A 16,102-nucleotide genomic window follows, 5' to 3' on the forward strand; every position below is an offset into this window, starting at 1 on the left:
CAATCATTAGCATTCCATTAAAATGTCGCAGTTGAAGGTGCTAACTCTGAACTGCTGGTACGTATACATCACATATTTAACGATAAATACAACCTTATACACAATAGGACTCCGTGATCGTATACGTCAATCAACAATTGACGGATCAGTGATGCTTACCATATCGAAAAGGAATAAAATCGTATTTATTTACTCGTGGTAGTATAGGAGGAAGGGAGGTAATTTCTAACTGGTTTTTGTTGTCGGCACTTTCTCTATGCTATGTATTTTTTAATTGGAGTAGCCTACGTATATATATATATATATATATATATAATAGCCCATTATAGCCCGTAGCCCGAGTTTCCTCTGTCCCTGCCACCAAACTTAGACATTCTGACAGATCGATATATAGAAATCTATAGATATATGTTAAAATGCCCAATTCTGGTGTCAGGGCTAGAAGAAACTAGGACTACATGTATGTGTACTCTAGAACGAATATTCATACCCTGCCTACACTGCTCATCTGTCAGAAATTGTCCGTCCGTCGTCCAGAACTACGTTATCGCAGCTATGTGTACTGTACACATGTACATGAACAGTGCGACAGTTGTATATTATCTTGTTTATAGACGATTCTGTCATTTGGAAGAAGACAGTGTAGAATGTTCATAATGTAGTGATATGGTTGCCTTCTAGCTTCACGCTAGTGGGGATTCCTTTTAGTTCAGTCTGTAGAGCAGCGAACTAGTAAGCTGGGGGTCATGGGTTTGACTCCGGTGGAGCCACACTACTCTATTTTCTGTTACATTTGGTGCCTGACTGACCAATCAAAATGAAATCTGTAGGAGAATGAGAGACTTCTTTACAGGTAGAGCCTGGGTTGATGTTTGTTGAGGGTAAACACAGTAAAAATAATGGTAGTGGTGTAATTTGGCAGGTTAGAATTGTAAAAAGTTTATAAAGTGATGCAAGTGCCTTCTAGATCATGCTAGAGGTCATTTCCCTTCAGCTCAGTCAATAGAGCAGCAAACCAGTTATTCAGCGGAAGGTTGATGGTTTGATCCTTGTTGGAGGCTCACTACTCACTTTACTGTTAGTCTGATCATGATTAGGCTCTACAATGTATATGCAAAAATATTTTGGTTTGCTACAGATCATCATGCACAAACAAAAAGTCTGAATGATTTTCTGTAGTAATGATTTGTAACCCCTGTCAGTGCAATTGAAGACACTTCTATCAGGAAGATTGATTTCTTGCATGTACAAAACAGTTCATAACTTGTCTTGGTAATGAAAAATGAAATGACAGTAGTTGACAGTTGTTGTTTATTTTGTTTGGAAATATTAACAACTCCAACACATGAGTTTAAGTTATACCGGGCCCTGGGTAGGTCAGTATTTTATGGGAGTAGATATTACTTAATTGGTGATGATATGTATATTATAGAGGAAGGGTCAGTATTTTATGGGGGTAGGTCAGTATTTCATGGGAGTAGATATTACTTAATTGGTGATGATATGTATATTATAGAGGGTAGGTCAGTATTTTATGGGGGTAGGTCAGTATTTCATGGGAGTAGATATTACTTAATTGGTGATGATATGTATATTATAGGGGGTATGTCAGTATTTTATGGGGGTAGGTCAGTATTTCATGGGAGTAGATATTACTTAATTGGTGATGATATGTATATTATAGGGGGTATGTCAGTATTTTATGGGGGTATGTCAGTATTTTATAGGGGTAGGTCAGTATTTTATAGGGGTAGGTCAGTATTTTGTGGGGGTAGATATTACTAGCGGTGATGATATGTATTATGTTTGACTCTTCGATGTAAAAACTCAAGTCTATTTGTCAAATGTTTTGAGCCTAGATTTCTGAGAAACAGAATATGTATGATAGAGGTTAAATTGTTTCTGTAAGAGGCTGTATGATAGAGGTTGTTACTGTAGGAGGCTGTATGATAAAGGTTGTTACTGAAGGGTGATGTATGACAGAGGTTGTTACTGAGGGAGGCTGTGTGATAGAGGTTGTTACTGTAGGAGGCTGTAGGATAGAGGTTGCTACTGTGGGAGGATGTAGGATAGAGGTTGTTACTATGAGAGGATGTATGATAGAAGTTGTTACTATTTGAAGATGTATGATAGAGGTTGTTACTGTAGGAGGCTGTATGATAGAGGTTGTTACTTTGGGAGGCTGTATGATAGAGGTTGTTACTGTAGGAGGATGTATGATAGAGGTTGTTAATTTGGGAGGCTGTATGATAGAGGTTGTTACTATAAGAGGATTTATGATAGAGGTTGTAACTGAAAGAGGATGTATGATGGAGGTTGTTACTGTAGGAGGATGTATGATAGAGGTTGTTACTATAAGAGGATGTATGATAGAGATTGTTACTGTAAGAGGCTGTAAGATAGAGGTTGTTACTTTAGGAGGATGTATGATAGAGGTTGTTCCTGTAGGAGGGTCTATGATTGAGGTTGTTACTGTAGGAGGGTGTATTATAGAGGTAGTTACCATTAGAGGATGTATGATAGAGGTTGTTACTGTAGGAGGCTATATGATAGAGGTTGTTACTTTGGAAGGCTGTATGATAGAGGTTGTTACTGTAGGAGGATGTATGATAGAGGTTGTTACTATAAGAGGATGTATGATAGAGGTTGTTACTATAAGAGGATGTATGATAGAGGTTGTTCCTGTAAGAGGCTGTAAGATAGAGGTAGTTACTGTAGGAGGGTCTATGATAAAGAATGTTACTGTAGGAAGATGCATCATAGAGGTTAGTGTTCTTTATTGGGGACTGTTTCTGGCATATAATAAGATGGTGATGGTATGAATTTATTCACATTACAGCTCTAATATAATATATCACTTGGAAAAAAAAGTTAATTATAAAAATTGATATGTCTAAAGTATTTGCCAACACTGTCTATTTAGAAAGTCTTAATTGCAACAGTTGGTCTCCCTATTATTCATCCTATTCATCAAACCATGCAATGTGAAGTATTTTTTCTACACAAATTATATGTATGTATTAAAGTAAAATTGGTAAATATTCTATAAATTTTATAAGTTTTTGGGGCATCCAGGATTTCAGTTTTTGGGAAAACAGGATGACACCTTTATGATAATTGAATTTTATTTGAGGCATTTATTTTATTTATTTAGATTATAGTTTGAAAGTAATATTATCTATATACATGTATATCCTCATATAAGCAATGAAAATATACTTGTATATATATATATAATTACAAAACAGTGTTTTAAAGTAGGGTTTGAAACATCTTCACTTTATGCATCATAACTTATATATCTTAAGTTTTTAAGTATGATTTACCCCAAAACTAACATAAAATCTCTTCTGCATATGATTTAAAACATAATTATGTCATCATTTTTTCTTGAAAGTACGAAAATGCACATGTGAAATTGCAGCGTTGAACTTTCTTGTTAAAGTTTATAAAGTGATGCAAGCGCCCTCTAGATCATGCTACAGGTCATTTCCCTTCAGCTCAGTCAATAGAGCAGCAAACCAGTTATTCAGCGGAAGGTTGATGGTTTGATCCTTGTTGGAGGCTCACTACTCACTTTACTATTAGTCTGATCATGATTAGGCTCTACAATATGGGGCGCCGTTTTACTATTTATTAACAAAACTGGATATCCATAATTCGAATTTTGGATATCCATAATTCATTTTTGGATATCCAAAATTCGAATTTATGATATCATTAAATAATTTTGGATATCCAATATTAATTTTGGATTTGGATATCCAAAATTAATATTGGATATCCAAAATTTGAATTATGGATATCCAAAAATGAATTATGGATATCCAAAATTCGAATTATGGATATCCTAAATTCAAAGCATTTTAAGATATCATAAATTCGGATTATGGATATCCAAAATTCATTTATGGATATCCAAAATTCGAATTTTGGATATCCAAATATCATTTCTTGATATCATTAAATCAAATTTTGGATATCTTAAAATGCTTTGAATTTAGGATATCCATAATTCGAATTTTGGATATCCATAAATCGGGGAAATGTTAATATTTTACTGTCTAATGATTTCTCCCTGCTACATCCTGTTCCCGCGGGCGCGTTTTTTCGTAGGATCGGAAGTCCTCTGACTTCACTATACGAATCAATGCGAATCCAAGGTGGAGCGAATGGTGTCAAGTGCTTTAAGAGCATTAGACAGTGAAATCGACAGAGAACCTATAGCTAGCAGTAGCAACACCCTAAGTAGTAACTTTTGGTAAATGTTGTATGTAAGGGCCTAACTGTCTGGGGAAGTTTGTCCTTTGGAACTCCTCTGCTGTATTCTATTTTGTAAACGTTATTTCCGGTCCATTACGCGTATTTACAAGTTCATAACAAGGGTCGGTTTTGGACAAAATCGAATTATGGATATCCAAAAATACATGGAATTTAGGATATCCATAAATCGAATTTTGGATATCCAAAAATGAATTATGGATATCCTAAATTCGAATTATGGATATCCAGTTTTGTTAATAAATAGTAAAACGGCGCCCCATACTACAATGTATATGCAAAAATATTTTGGTTTGCTACAGATCATCATGCACAAACAAAAAGTCTGAATGATTTTCTGTAGTAATGATTTGTAACCCCTGTCGGTGCAATTGAAGTCACTTCTATCAGGAAGATTGATTTCTTGCATGTACAAAACAGTTCATAACTTGTCTTAGTAATGAAAAATGAAATGACAGTAGTTGTTGTTTATTTTGTTTGGAAATATTAACAACTCCAACACATGAGTTTAAGTTATACCGGTATATGGACAGACCACTAGCCAAAACATGTATACACTGCACATGTCCATACATACATGTATGTCAAGGTCCATACATACATGTATGTCAACATCCATACATACATGTATGTCAACGACCTTACATACATATATGTCAACATCCATACTTACAATGCATGTATGTCAACATCCATACATACATGTATGTCAACGACCATTCATACATTGTCCATACATACATGTATATTAGTGCCCATACATACATAAATGTATGTCAATGTCCATACATACATTTATCACTGTCCATACATACATGTATGTCAACGTCCATTCATACATGTATGTCAACATCCATACATCAATCATGATGATATAACTTGAAGCCTCAAGAAACTCACTGAGTCTGTTACAGTAGCTGATCTCACTTATTAAACTGTCTTAAAAATTCATAATCCAGAACTGATACAGTTCATGGAAAATCAGAATGGTGAATTTTACCTTAATTGGACTGATGTAGAAATAAAGCAGAGAACTACCTTATCACATTCAGTCAGGTGATCAAAACCTAGCCTTCTTGCTAAAATACTAGTAGATAGGGGACAGTCACAGTGGTCTTAGCTTACATTCCTTTGCCATTTTACATACCTTAATTGTGACCTTGTATCAGAATGACCTGTGAGGTCGCGATAGCTAAGTCAGTTACAGTGCCGGCAACATTACCTCAGGTGAAGATGAGGTGTGAGATTTGACACTCCCTATCTGTGTCTGTGTTTCTCTGGAAGCTGAGAAATGGGTCCGTCTGTGCTGTTGTGGTTGTGTCTTTGGGCAAGAGACTTAACCCTAATTGCTCTGGATGTCATATGACAGGCCTCCTGCGTGTCGCTCAGCGGGGTAGTCACTAACTACTACGGTCAGAAGACCTTGCCTCAAAATGACCCTGGCTGTTCACAGGGCGATAAACCCAGCAAAAACAAACAAACAAACAAACCTTTTTGATCTTGCAGTGTGTAAATTATCAAGGGATCATAATAAGAGAACCATTTTTATGTCTGCTGTAATTTGAAAATAACAAACATTATTTAGGCATTCAACAATGATACTTATGTCACTGAAACTAAGAAACACCTTCTGCAGATTTGAAAGACAAACAATTCGTAGCTTTCTACTACTAGTGATACCTTGATTTCTCTAAATTTTGAACTGGAGTTTATTTGTTTTTTAAAACAGGGGTGTTCCAACCCCAATAGCATGTCAGCTTCGTATGGAAAGGATGACTGCTATAGGTGATCGTCTGAAACGAGGAGATCATGACTTGGTTGTTCTTCAGGAGGTAAGTATGGTTGATTGGTTGGAATGAAAACAAAACTTAATTTGGGATTTGCCACATACACTTTACATTTGAATGCTAGATTTATATGTCAATTTATGGAAATTTTAGATAAATCCACAGTTGTTTGCATCTGGTTAGAATTTATAGAAAAAATATCAGCCCTTAATCCTATAACGGAAGTAGGGGTCTAGTATTTCTTATACCTTAGAAGTGAGCCTGCCATTATAAGATTATCCTTATGTTTCCATGGCATCAGTTAAAAACTTGCATAAAGGATGCTTTCCTCATTTATCTGTCAATTTACACATTCTCTATACTTTAACCTGAGACTGTTGAAATATAAAATACCATTATTATGTGCTTTCCGCAGGTGTTTTTAGGACAGGAAATTATTATATGAATTTTGATTGTAGGTATGGGACAAAGGTGACTTCAAAATATTGCTGGATAGAGTGTCTGAAGTCTTTACATATAATCACTACTTCTACAGGTAAAATTTAAATACTATTGTGTAATAAGTTTGTTTTTTAGATTTAGAATAAAATAAGAAAGATTGAATTCAATAATAAATTGGTTTATCAATGTTTAAACAAGAGTGCACTTTGGTTTTTGGTCAGTACAAATATAGACCAATGTATCATCTAATTCTATCTGTAAAAAAAATGCTCAGTACTGATACATTTCTTTTGAATCAAAGTTGTGCTTAAGTCAGGCAGGAATAACCTGTTGACATCAATAACCATACCAATTACAGACAAGAATCATATAGGGAGCATATCCAAAATTTCTTCTTGAACCATAGAACAACATATTTAAGACATCTTTCCAGAGATGGGCCACACCAAAATGTTTGGGTTCTCAATTTGCCAGGTTTGATAATAAACATACACACATGCATGTATCTCAAAATGTTCTTATCTCTACATCAGAACAAAATGTTATCCAGGCTAACTACAACTTTAATAGGTGTAATATCCCAGGCCTCCTAACTAAAACCTTGATAGGTTTGATACCCTCAGGCCTCTTAACTACAACTTAGATAGGTTTGATACCCCCAGGCCTCCTTACTACAACTTGGATAGGTTTAATACCCCCAGGCCTCCTAACTACAACTTTGATAGTTTTGATACCCCCAGGCCTCCTAACTACAACTTATATAGGTGTAATACCCCCAGGCCACCTTACAACAACTTAGATAGTTTTAATACCCCCAGGACACCTTACAACAACTTAGATAGGTTTAATACCCCCAGGCCACCTAACTACAACTTAGATACGTTTAATACCCCCAGGCCCCCTAACTACAACTTAGATACGTTTAATACCCCCAGGCCGCATAACTACAACTTAGATAGGTGTAATCCCCCAGGCCTCCTTATTACAACTTAGATAGGTTTAATACCGCAGACCTCTCAACTACAACTTTGATAGGTTTAACACCCCCAGGCCTCCCAACTACAGCTTAGACAGGTTTAATACCCCCAGGCCTCCTAACTACAACTTGGATAGGTTTGATACCCCCAGGCCTCCAAACTACAACCTTGATAGGTTTAATACCCCAGGCCTCCTAACTACAACTTAGATAGATTTAATATCCCCAGGCCACCTAACAACAACTTGAATAGATTTAATACCCCCAGGCCTCCTAACCACAACTTAGATAGATTTAATACCCCCAGGCCTCCTAACTACAACTTTGATAGGTTTAATACCCCCAGGCCTCCTAACTACAACTTGGATAGGTTTAATATCCCCAGGCCACCTAACAACAAACTTGGATAGGTTTAATACCCCCAGGCCTCCTAACTACAACTTGGATAGATTTAATACCCCCAGGCCCCCAAACTACAACTTGGATAGGTTTAATACCCCCAGGCCCCCTAACTACAACTTGGATAGATTTAATACCCCCAGGCCGCCTAACTACAACTTGGATAGATTTAATACCCCCAGGGCTCCTAACTACAACTTGGATAGGTTTAATACCCCCAGGCCGCCTAACTTCAACTTGGATAGATTTAATACCCCCAGGCCTCCAAACTACAACTTGGATAGATTTAATACCCCCAGGCCTCCAAAGTATAACTTTGATAGATTTAATACCCCAGGCCTCCTAACTACAACTTGGATAGGTTTAATATCCCAGGCCGCCTAACTACAACTTAGATAGGTTTAATACCCCCAGGCCTCCTAACTACAACTGGGATAGATTTAATACCCCCAGGGCTCCTAACTACAACTTAGATAGGTTTAATACCCCCAGGCCTCAAAACTACAACTTGGATAGGTTTAATACCCCCAGGCCTCCTTAACTACAACTTGGATAGGTTTAATACCACAAGGCCTCCTTAACTACAACTTGGATAGATTTAATATCCCCAGGCCTCCAAACTACAACTTAGATAGATTTAATATCCCAGGCCTCCAAACTACAACTTGGATAGGTTTAATACCCCAAGGCCTCCTAACTACAACTTAGATAGGTTTAATACCCCCAGGCCTCCTAACTACAACTGGGATAGATTTAATACCCCCAGGCCTCCTAACTACAACTTGGATAGGTTTAATATCCCCAGGCCTCCTAACTACAACTTGGATAGGTTTGATATCCCCAGGCCACCTAACAACAACTTGGATAGATTTAATACCCCCAGGCCTCCTAACTACAACTGGGATAGATTTAATACCCCCAGGGCTCCTAACTACAACTTAGATAGGTTTAATACCCCCAGGCCTCAAAACTACAACTTGGATAGGTTTAATACCCCCAGGCCTCCTTAACTACAACTTGGATAGGTTTAATACCACAAGGCCTCCTTAACTACAACTTGGATAGATTTAATATCCCCAGGCCTCCAAACTACAACTTAGATAGATTTAATATCCCAGGCCTCCAAACTACAACTTGGATAGGTTTAATACCCCAAGGCCTCCTAACTACAACTTAGATAGGTTTAATATCCCCAGGCCTCCTAACTACAACTTAGATAGTTTTAATACCCCCAGGACACCTTACAACAACTTAGATAGTTTTAATACCCCCAGGCCACCTAACTACAACTTAGATACGTTTAATACCCCCAGGCCCCCTAACTACAACTTAGATACGTTTAATACCCCCAGGCCGCATAACTACAACTTAGATAGGTGTAATCCCCCAGGCCTCCTTATTACAACTTAGATAGGTTTAATACCGCAGACCTCTCAACTACAACTTTGATAGGTTTAACACCCCCAGTCCTCCCAACTACAGCTTAGACAGGTTTAATACCCCCAGGCCTCCTAACTACAACTTGGATAGGTTTAATATCCCCAGGCCTCCTAACCACAACTTGGATTGATTTAATACCCCCAGGCCTCCTAACTACAACTTGGATAGGTTTAATACCCCCAGGCCTCCTAACTACAACTTGGATAGATTTAATACCCCCAGGCCTCCTAACTAAAACCTTGATAGGTTTAATACCCCCAGGCTGCCTAACTACAACTTAGATAGGTTTAATACCCCAGGCCTCCAAACTACAACTTGGATATATTTAATACCCCCAGGCCTCCTAACTACAACTTTGATAGGTTTGATACCCCCAGGCCTCCAAACTACAACTTGGATAGATTTAATACCCCCAGGCCTCCAAACTACAACTTGGATAGATTTAATACCCCCAGGGCTCCTAACTATAACTTTGATAGATTTAAAACCCAGGCCTCCTAACTTCAACTGGGATAGGTTTAATACCCCCAGGCCTCCAAACTACAACTTTGATAGTTTTAATACCCCCAGGCCTCCTTACTGCAACTTGGATAGGTTTAATACCCCCAAGCCACCTTACAACAACTTAGATAGTTTTAATACCCCCAGGCCACCTAACAACAACTTAGATAGTTTTAATACCCCAGGCCTCCTAACTACAACTTAGATACGTTTAATACCCCCAGGCCGCATAACTACAACTTAGATAGGTGTAATCCCCCAGGCCTCCTTATTACAACTTAGATAGGTTTAATACCGCAGACCTCTCAACTACAACTTTGATAGGTTTAACACCCCCAGGCCTCCCAACTACAACTTAGATAGGTTTAATACCCCCAGGCCTCCCAACTACAACTTAGATAGTTTTAATACCCCCAGGCCTCCTAACTACAACTTGGATAGGTTTAATATCCCCAGGCCTCCTAACTACAACTTGGATAGGTTTAATACCCCCAGGCCTCCTAACTACAACTTGGATAGGTTTAATACCCCCAGGGCTCCTAACAACAACTTGGATAGATTTAATACCCCCAGGCCTCCTAACTACAACTTAGATAGATTTAATACCCCCAGGCCTCCTAACCACAACTTGGATAGGTGTAATATCCCAGGCCTCCTAACTACAACTGGGATAGATTTAATACCCCCAGGCCTCAAAACTACAACTTGGATAGGTTTAATACCCCCAGGCCTCCTAACCACAACTTGGATAGGTTTAATACCCCAGGCCTCCTAACTACAACTTGGATAGATTTAATATCCCCAGGCCTCCTAACTACAACTTGGATAGATTTAATATCCCCAGGCCTCCTAACCACAACTTGGATAGGTTTAATACCCCAGGCCTCCTAACTACAACTTGGATAGATTTAATATCCCCAGGCCACCTAACAACAACTTGGATAGATTTAATACCCCCAGGCCTCCTAACTACAACTGGGATAGATTTAATACCCCCAGGCCTCCAAACTACAACTTGGATAGGTTTAATACCCCCAGGCCTCCTTAACTACAACTTGGATAGGTTTAATACCCCAAGGCCTCCTTAACTACAACTTGGATAGGTTTAATATCCCCAGGCCTCCAAACTACAACTTAGATAGATTTAATATCCCAGGCCTCCAAACTACAACTTGGATAGGTTTAATACCCCAAGGCCTCCTAACTACAACTTAGATAGGTTTAATATCCCCAGGCCTCCTAACTACAACTTCGAAAGGTTTAATATCCCAGGCTGCCTAACTACAACTTGGATAGATTTAATATCCCAGGCCTCCTAACTACAACTTGGATAGATTTAATACCCCCAGGCCTCCTAACTACAACTTGGATAGGTTTAATATCCCCAGGCCTCCTAACTACAACTGGGATAGGTTTAATACCCAGAACTCTTAACTACAAAGTTGATATGTTTATTTCAGTCCATTAAATATTTTCTTCACAGAAAAAAATAAAATTGCTTTCACTTTGAGGTGTGATCCTTATTTCAGGATTTTTTTCCCCTCAAAATAATAAAGGAAAAATCTTTTAAGTGGGAGGCTCTTATTTGAAAATTGATGCAGGAAATGAGATGTATATTGAAATATTGTTATATGTACATAGACTTGGGTGATCAGAGGTCTAATATAAAATGTCTAATATTGTACTTTATATTCTAGGCCATTCTAACAAAAGAGATGGTGACCTATATCAGATGCTTTTTCTGCTGTGTCCTATCTGTCTCATGATATTTGAATAAGTATTGTTTAAGAAATATTTTTATGCTGTGTAGGGATTTATTTTTGTGAATTGAGATCTTCCTTGTCATGTTATACCCTCAGGATCTGCTATTCTGTCATATAGTGTCGGTAATTAGGTTACAACCGGAAATGTCAATCATCAAGGCTATTTTTTTTCCAACATCCTTTCAGTGGAGCCATTGGAAGTGGTGTGTGTGTGTTCTCTAAGTTTCCAATCCAGGAGTCATTTTATTACCGTTTCTCACTCAATGGCTATGCCCACAAGGTGTTCCATGGCGACTGGTTTGGGGGCAAAGGTGTGGGCATGTGTGTTATACAATTCGGAGACTTTAGACTCGGCCTATTTTGTACCCACGTAAGTCTAATTGGCTGATGTAGATTTACTGATCTAATAGAATTAGGAAGCATTTCTCTAATTAGAGTTTGATGACACAGAGAGATATAATTGTTTGAGACTTGTACTACTGGTGAACAAAAACAAAATACATTTCATTCATATTACAGTATTGTTGAATACTCCGAGTTTCAGTATCAGTTGAAAAATAAAATTCTACAGAATAAACTACTACATGTATAATTAAGGAAATTGAGCTTCACTTATTTTTTTTAATCTCATCATACTTGCAATCAGAGGAGTAAACTACTTTTGAGTTTCGAAACTGATTTTGAAGTAATACATATATTCCCATGACAAGAGGATTGAATATTTCATGCTGATTTTTTATGTGATATACAGAGAAAAGATGATATTTCAGAAATATTATCTATCATTTTAATTTCAGCTTCATGCAGAGTACAATGGAGTTGATGATGAATATTTGGCTCATAGAGTCTCTCAAGCATTTGAAATGAGCCAGTTGATCAAATTAACAGCAACAAAGCATCTATGTGACTTTGTAATCACTGCGGGAGACTTCAACCTCCAGCCTACAGACTTAGGATATAAAATTCTCAGAGAAAATGCACAGCTACGTGATTCATGGCTAGAACTGGTAAGTTGGAAAAAACCTGAAAATGGTATGTAAAGATCACAACCAAAGTATGAATTGTCATTCAAAGCAGTGTATTTGCTTAGGAAGTAAGAACAAGTGTATGTTGAAGGGAAGGGTTGTATAGGAATCTTATTTGATCTTTTATCCCTCTTTATGTCTGTCAATCTTTCCCTTTCTCAAAAACCATGCTCAGCTCAGAACTTTTGAAGGTTTTGATATATAATTATAGGACTTATGTGTTACAATTGTGTGGTACAATGATTGTGTATTTACACTGATTGTGTATTGGTACACTGATTGTGTATTGGTACACTAATTGTGTGTTACACTGATTGTGTGTTACACTGATTGTGTGTTACACTAATTGTGTGTTATACTGATTGTGAGTTACACTAATTGTGTGTTATTGTGTGTTACACTAATTGTGTGTTACACTGATTGTAAGTTACACTGATTGTGTGTTACACTAATTGTGTGTTACACTAATTGTGAGTTACACTGATTGTGTGTTACACTAATTGTGTATTACACTGATTGTGTGTTACACTGATTGTGAGTTACACTGATTGCGAGTTACACTGATTGTAAGTTACACTGATTGTGTGTTATACTGATTGCGTGTTACACTAATTGTGTGTTATTGTGTGTTACACTAATTGTGTTACACTGATTGTAAGTTACACTGATTGTGAGTTACACTAATTTTGAGTTACACTGAGTGTGTGTTATTGTGTGTTACACTGATTGTGTGTTATTGTGTGTTACACTGATTGTGAGTTACACTGATTGTGTATTACAGAATGATGAGACAGATTCAGGAATGACTTGTGATATCTCCAGTAACTATTTCACAAGTCCATCCCAACTACAAATGTTTCCTAAGGGCAAGAGACTAGACTACATCTTGGTGAGGAATAACGAAGGTAAGATAGCTGAGGAATCTCACTGCATGACATTATGGTCTATGTAAAGCAATTCCTATCTAAAGAAACTCGGTAGCATTTAATATCATCTAGCTGTAAAAGTATAGGCATGAAAAAGGTGTGTGAGACCTAATACAAAAAATGAAATGTCACTCAAATTACTTCTTTTAAGAAGCAGATAATCATCAAATTAGGATAGTAAATAAAGCTGTCAAAACGTTTTCTTTTTCAAAATTCTGCAAGGGGAAGCGATTCAGTATCCCATTCAAAGATAATTGCGGCTTCATGAAATTTTGTCAATTCAGATTACTCGGTACGTGACTGTTTTTAGCTCATCTGGACCGAAGGTCCGGTTGAGCTTATGTCATGGCGCGGCGTCCGTCGTCCGTCAACATTTGCTTCAAATCGCAACTAGTCAAAAAGTTCTTATTGGATTTTTACTAAATTTGATTAGAAACATCCAAATGGGCAGGGCCCAATAGGGGAAATAGAGGTAATTCCTTTAAATCGCTACTCGTCATGAAGTTATTAATGGATTTGAATCCAATTTGGTCAGAAACATCCTTGGGGAAAGGGGAACAGATTTTGCATAAATGGCCAGTGACTCTGACCCCCAAAGGCCAAAGGGGTGGGGTCAGATAGGGGTAATAGAGGTAATTTTTTAAATCGCTACTAGTTATAAAGGTATGAATGGATTTTAACTTAATTAAGTCAGAAACATCCTTGGTGGAAGAGTAACAGATTTTGCATAAATGGTTACTCTGACCCATTATTCATTATTTCTTTAAAGCAGTTGGGATCCCCACACTATAACCATATATAGCATTGTTTGAGGTTGACAAACAAAATTAATTGAACATGAACGTCATTTTGACATTTGGTCAAATCCAACCAGGTGAGTGATACAGGCCCCATGGGCCTCTTGTTTCATAAACGAATCGTGTTTTACTCTACAATCTACAGGTACAAGTGTGGAAGTTGTAAATTGCCAAGTAACCATGGGGAAGATACCTGGTCACCCATACAACTACTCCGACCATGAGGGTGTCAGTGCCACACTCAGTATCTCGAAAAGTAATAATGGTGAGTCTGTGTGGAAATGGGAGTTAGATATCTAGAGAAGGGTGTGGGAAGAACTTCTCGGAATTTCCATTTGGGAGATTGTGTGCATTCAAATTTTTAAGCCTTAAGAAAAGTACATTAATTCTATTGACTTCCTAAATGCCTTCATAATATGGGTATACATGTATAAGTAAACTGGTTTTTAGCTCACCTGGAACGAAGGTCCGGTGAGCTTATGGCATGTCGCAGCGTCCGTCGTCCGTCCGTCCGAACGTCGTCGGTCCGTCAACATTTGCTTCAAATCACATCTAGTCAAAAAGCTCTTATTGGATTTTTACCAAATTCGGTCAGAAACATACTTAGCGGAAGGGGATCAGATTTTGCATAATTGGTGACTCTGACCCCCAAGGGGCCAAAGGGACGGGGCCCAATAGGGGAAATAGAGGTAATTCCTTTAAATCGCTACTTGTCATAAAGTTAAGTATGGATTTGAACCCAATTTGGTCAGAAACATCCTTGGGGGAAGGGGAACAGATTTTGCATAAATGGCGACTCTGATCCCGGAGGGGCCAAAGTGGTTGGGCCCTATAGGGGAAATAGAGGTAATTCTTTAAATCGCTGCTAGCCATAAAGTTATGAATGGATTTGAACCCAATTTGGTCAGAAACATCCTTGGGGGAAGGGGAACAGATTTTGCTTAAATGGTGACTCTGACCCCTGAGGGGCCAAATGGGTGGGGCCCAATAGGGGAAATAGAGGTACATGTAATTCCTTTAAATCGCTACTAGTCATAAAGTTATGCATGGATTTGAACCCAATTTGGACAGAAACATCCTTGGGTGAAGGGGAACAGATTTTGCATAAATGGTGACTCGATCTGACCCCCGAGGGGCCAAAGGGACGGGGCCTAATAGGGGATATAGAGGTAATTCCTTTAAATCGCTACTTGTCATGAAGTTATGAATGGATTTGAACCCAATTTGGTCAGAATCATCCTTGGGGGAAGGGGAACAGATTTTGCATAAATGGTGACTCTGACCCCCGAGGGGCCAAAGGGGTGGGGCCTAATAGGGGATATAGAGGTAATTCCTTTAAATCGCTACTTGTCATGAAGTTATGAATGGATTTGAACCCAATTTGGTCAGAATCATCCTTGGGGGCAGGGGAACAGATTTTACATAAATGGTGACTCTGACCCCTGAGGGGCCAAATTGGTGGGGTTCAATAGGGGAAATAGAGGTAATTCCTTTAAATTGCTACTAGTCATAAAGTTATGAATGGATTTGAACCCAATTTGGTCAGAAACATCCTTGGGGGAAGGGGAACAGATTTTGCGTAAATGATAACTTTGACCCCCAATGGGACAAACGGGTGGGGCCTAATAGGGGAAATAAACGTAATTCATTTAAATTGCTACTTGTCATAAAGTGGTGAATGCATGTTCTAAAAATAATTGTTAAGGTCTTTCAGACCCTTAGAGTGTCTGGACTTCATTATTTCTTTAAAGCACTATAACCATATA

The 16,102-nt window shown here is 38.0% G+C and overlaps 1 protein-coding gene across 1 annotated transcript in view; it reads left to right on the plus strand.

Moving 5' to 3' along the window:
* The window catches only part of LOC117327414 (putative neutral sphingomyelinase), an 18,662-nt gene continuing 2,560 nt past the window's right edge, over positions 1–16,102 (plus strand). Inside the window, exons 1-7 of the mRNA XM_033884368.1 lie at positions 1–57; positions 6,011–6,113; positions 6,527–6,603; positions 11,775–11,958; positions 12,386–12,595; positions 13,395–13,518; positions 14,482–14,601. Of these exons, the coding sequence (XP_033740259.1) occupies positions 23–57; positions 6,011–6,113; positions 6,527–6,603; positions 11,775–11,958; positions 12,386–12,595; positions 13,395–13,518; positions 14,482–14,601 (853 nt within the window). The 5' untranslated portion in view covers positions 1–22. The remainder of the gene's footprint in view (positions 58–6,010; positions 6,114–6,526; positions 6,604–11,774; positions 11,959–12,385; positions 12,596–13,394; positions 13,519–14,481; positions 14,602–16,102) is intronic.

The sequence above is a fragment of the Pecten maximus genome, chromosome 5 (genome assembly GCF_902652985.1).
Source record: "Pecten maximus chromosome 5, xPecMax1.1, whole genome shotgun sequence".
Lineage (NCBI taxonomy): Eukaryota > Metazoa > Mollusca > Bivalvia > Pectinida > Pectinidae > Pecten > Pecten maximus.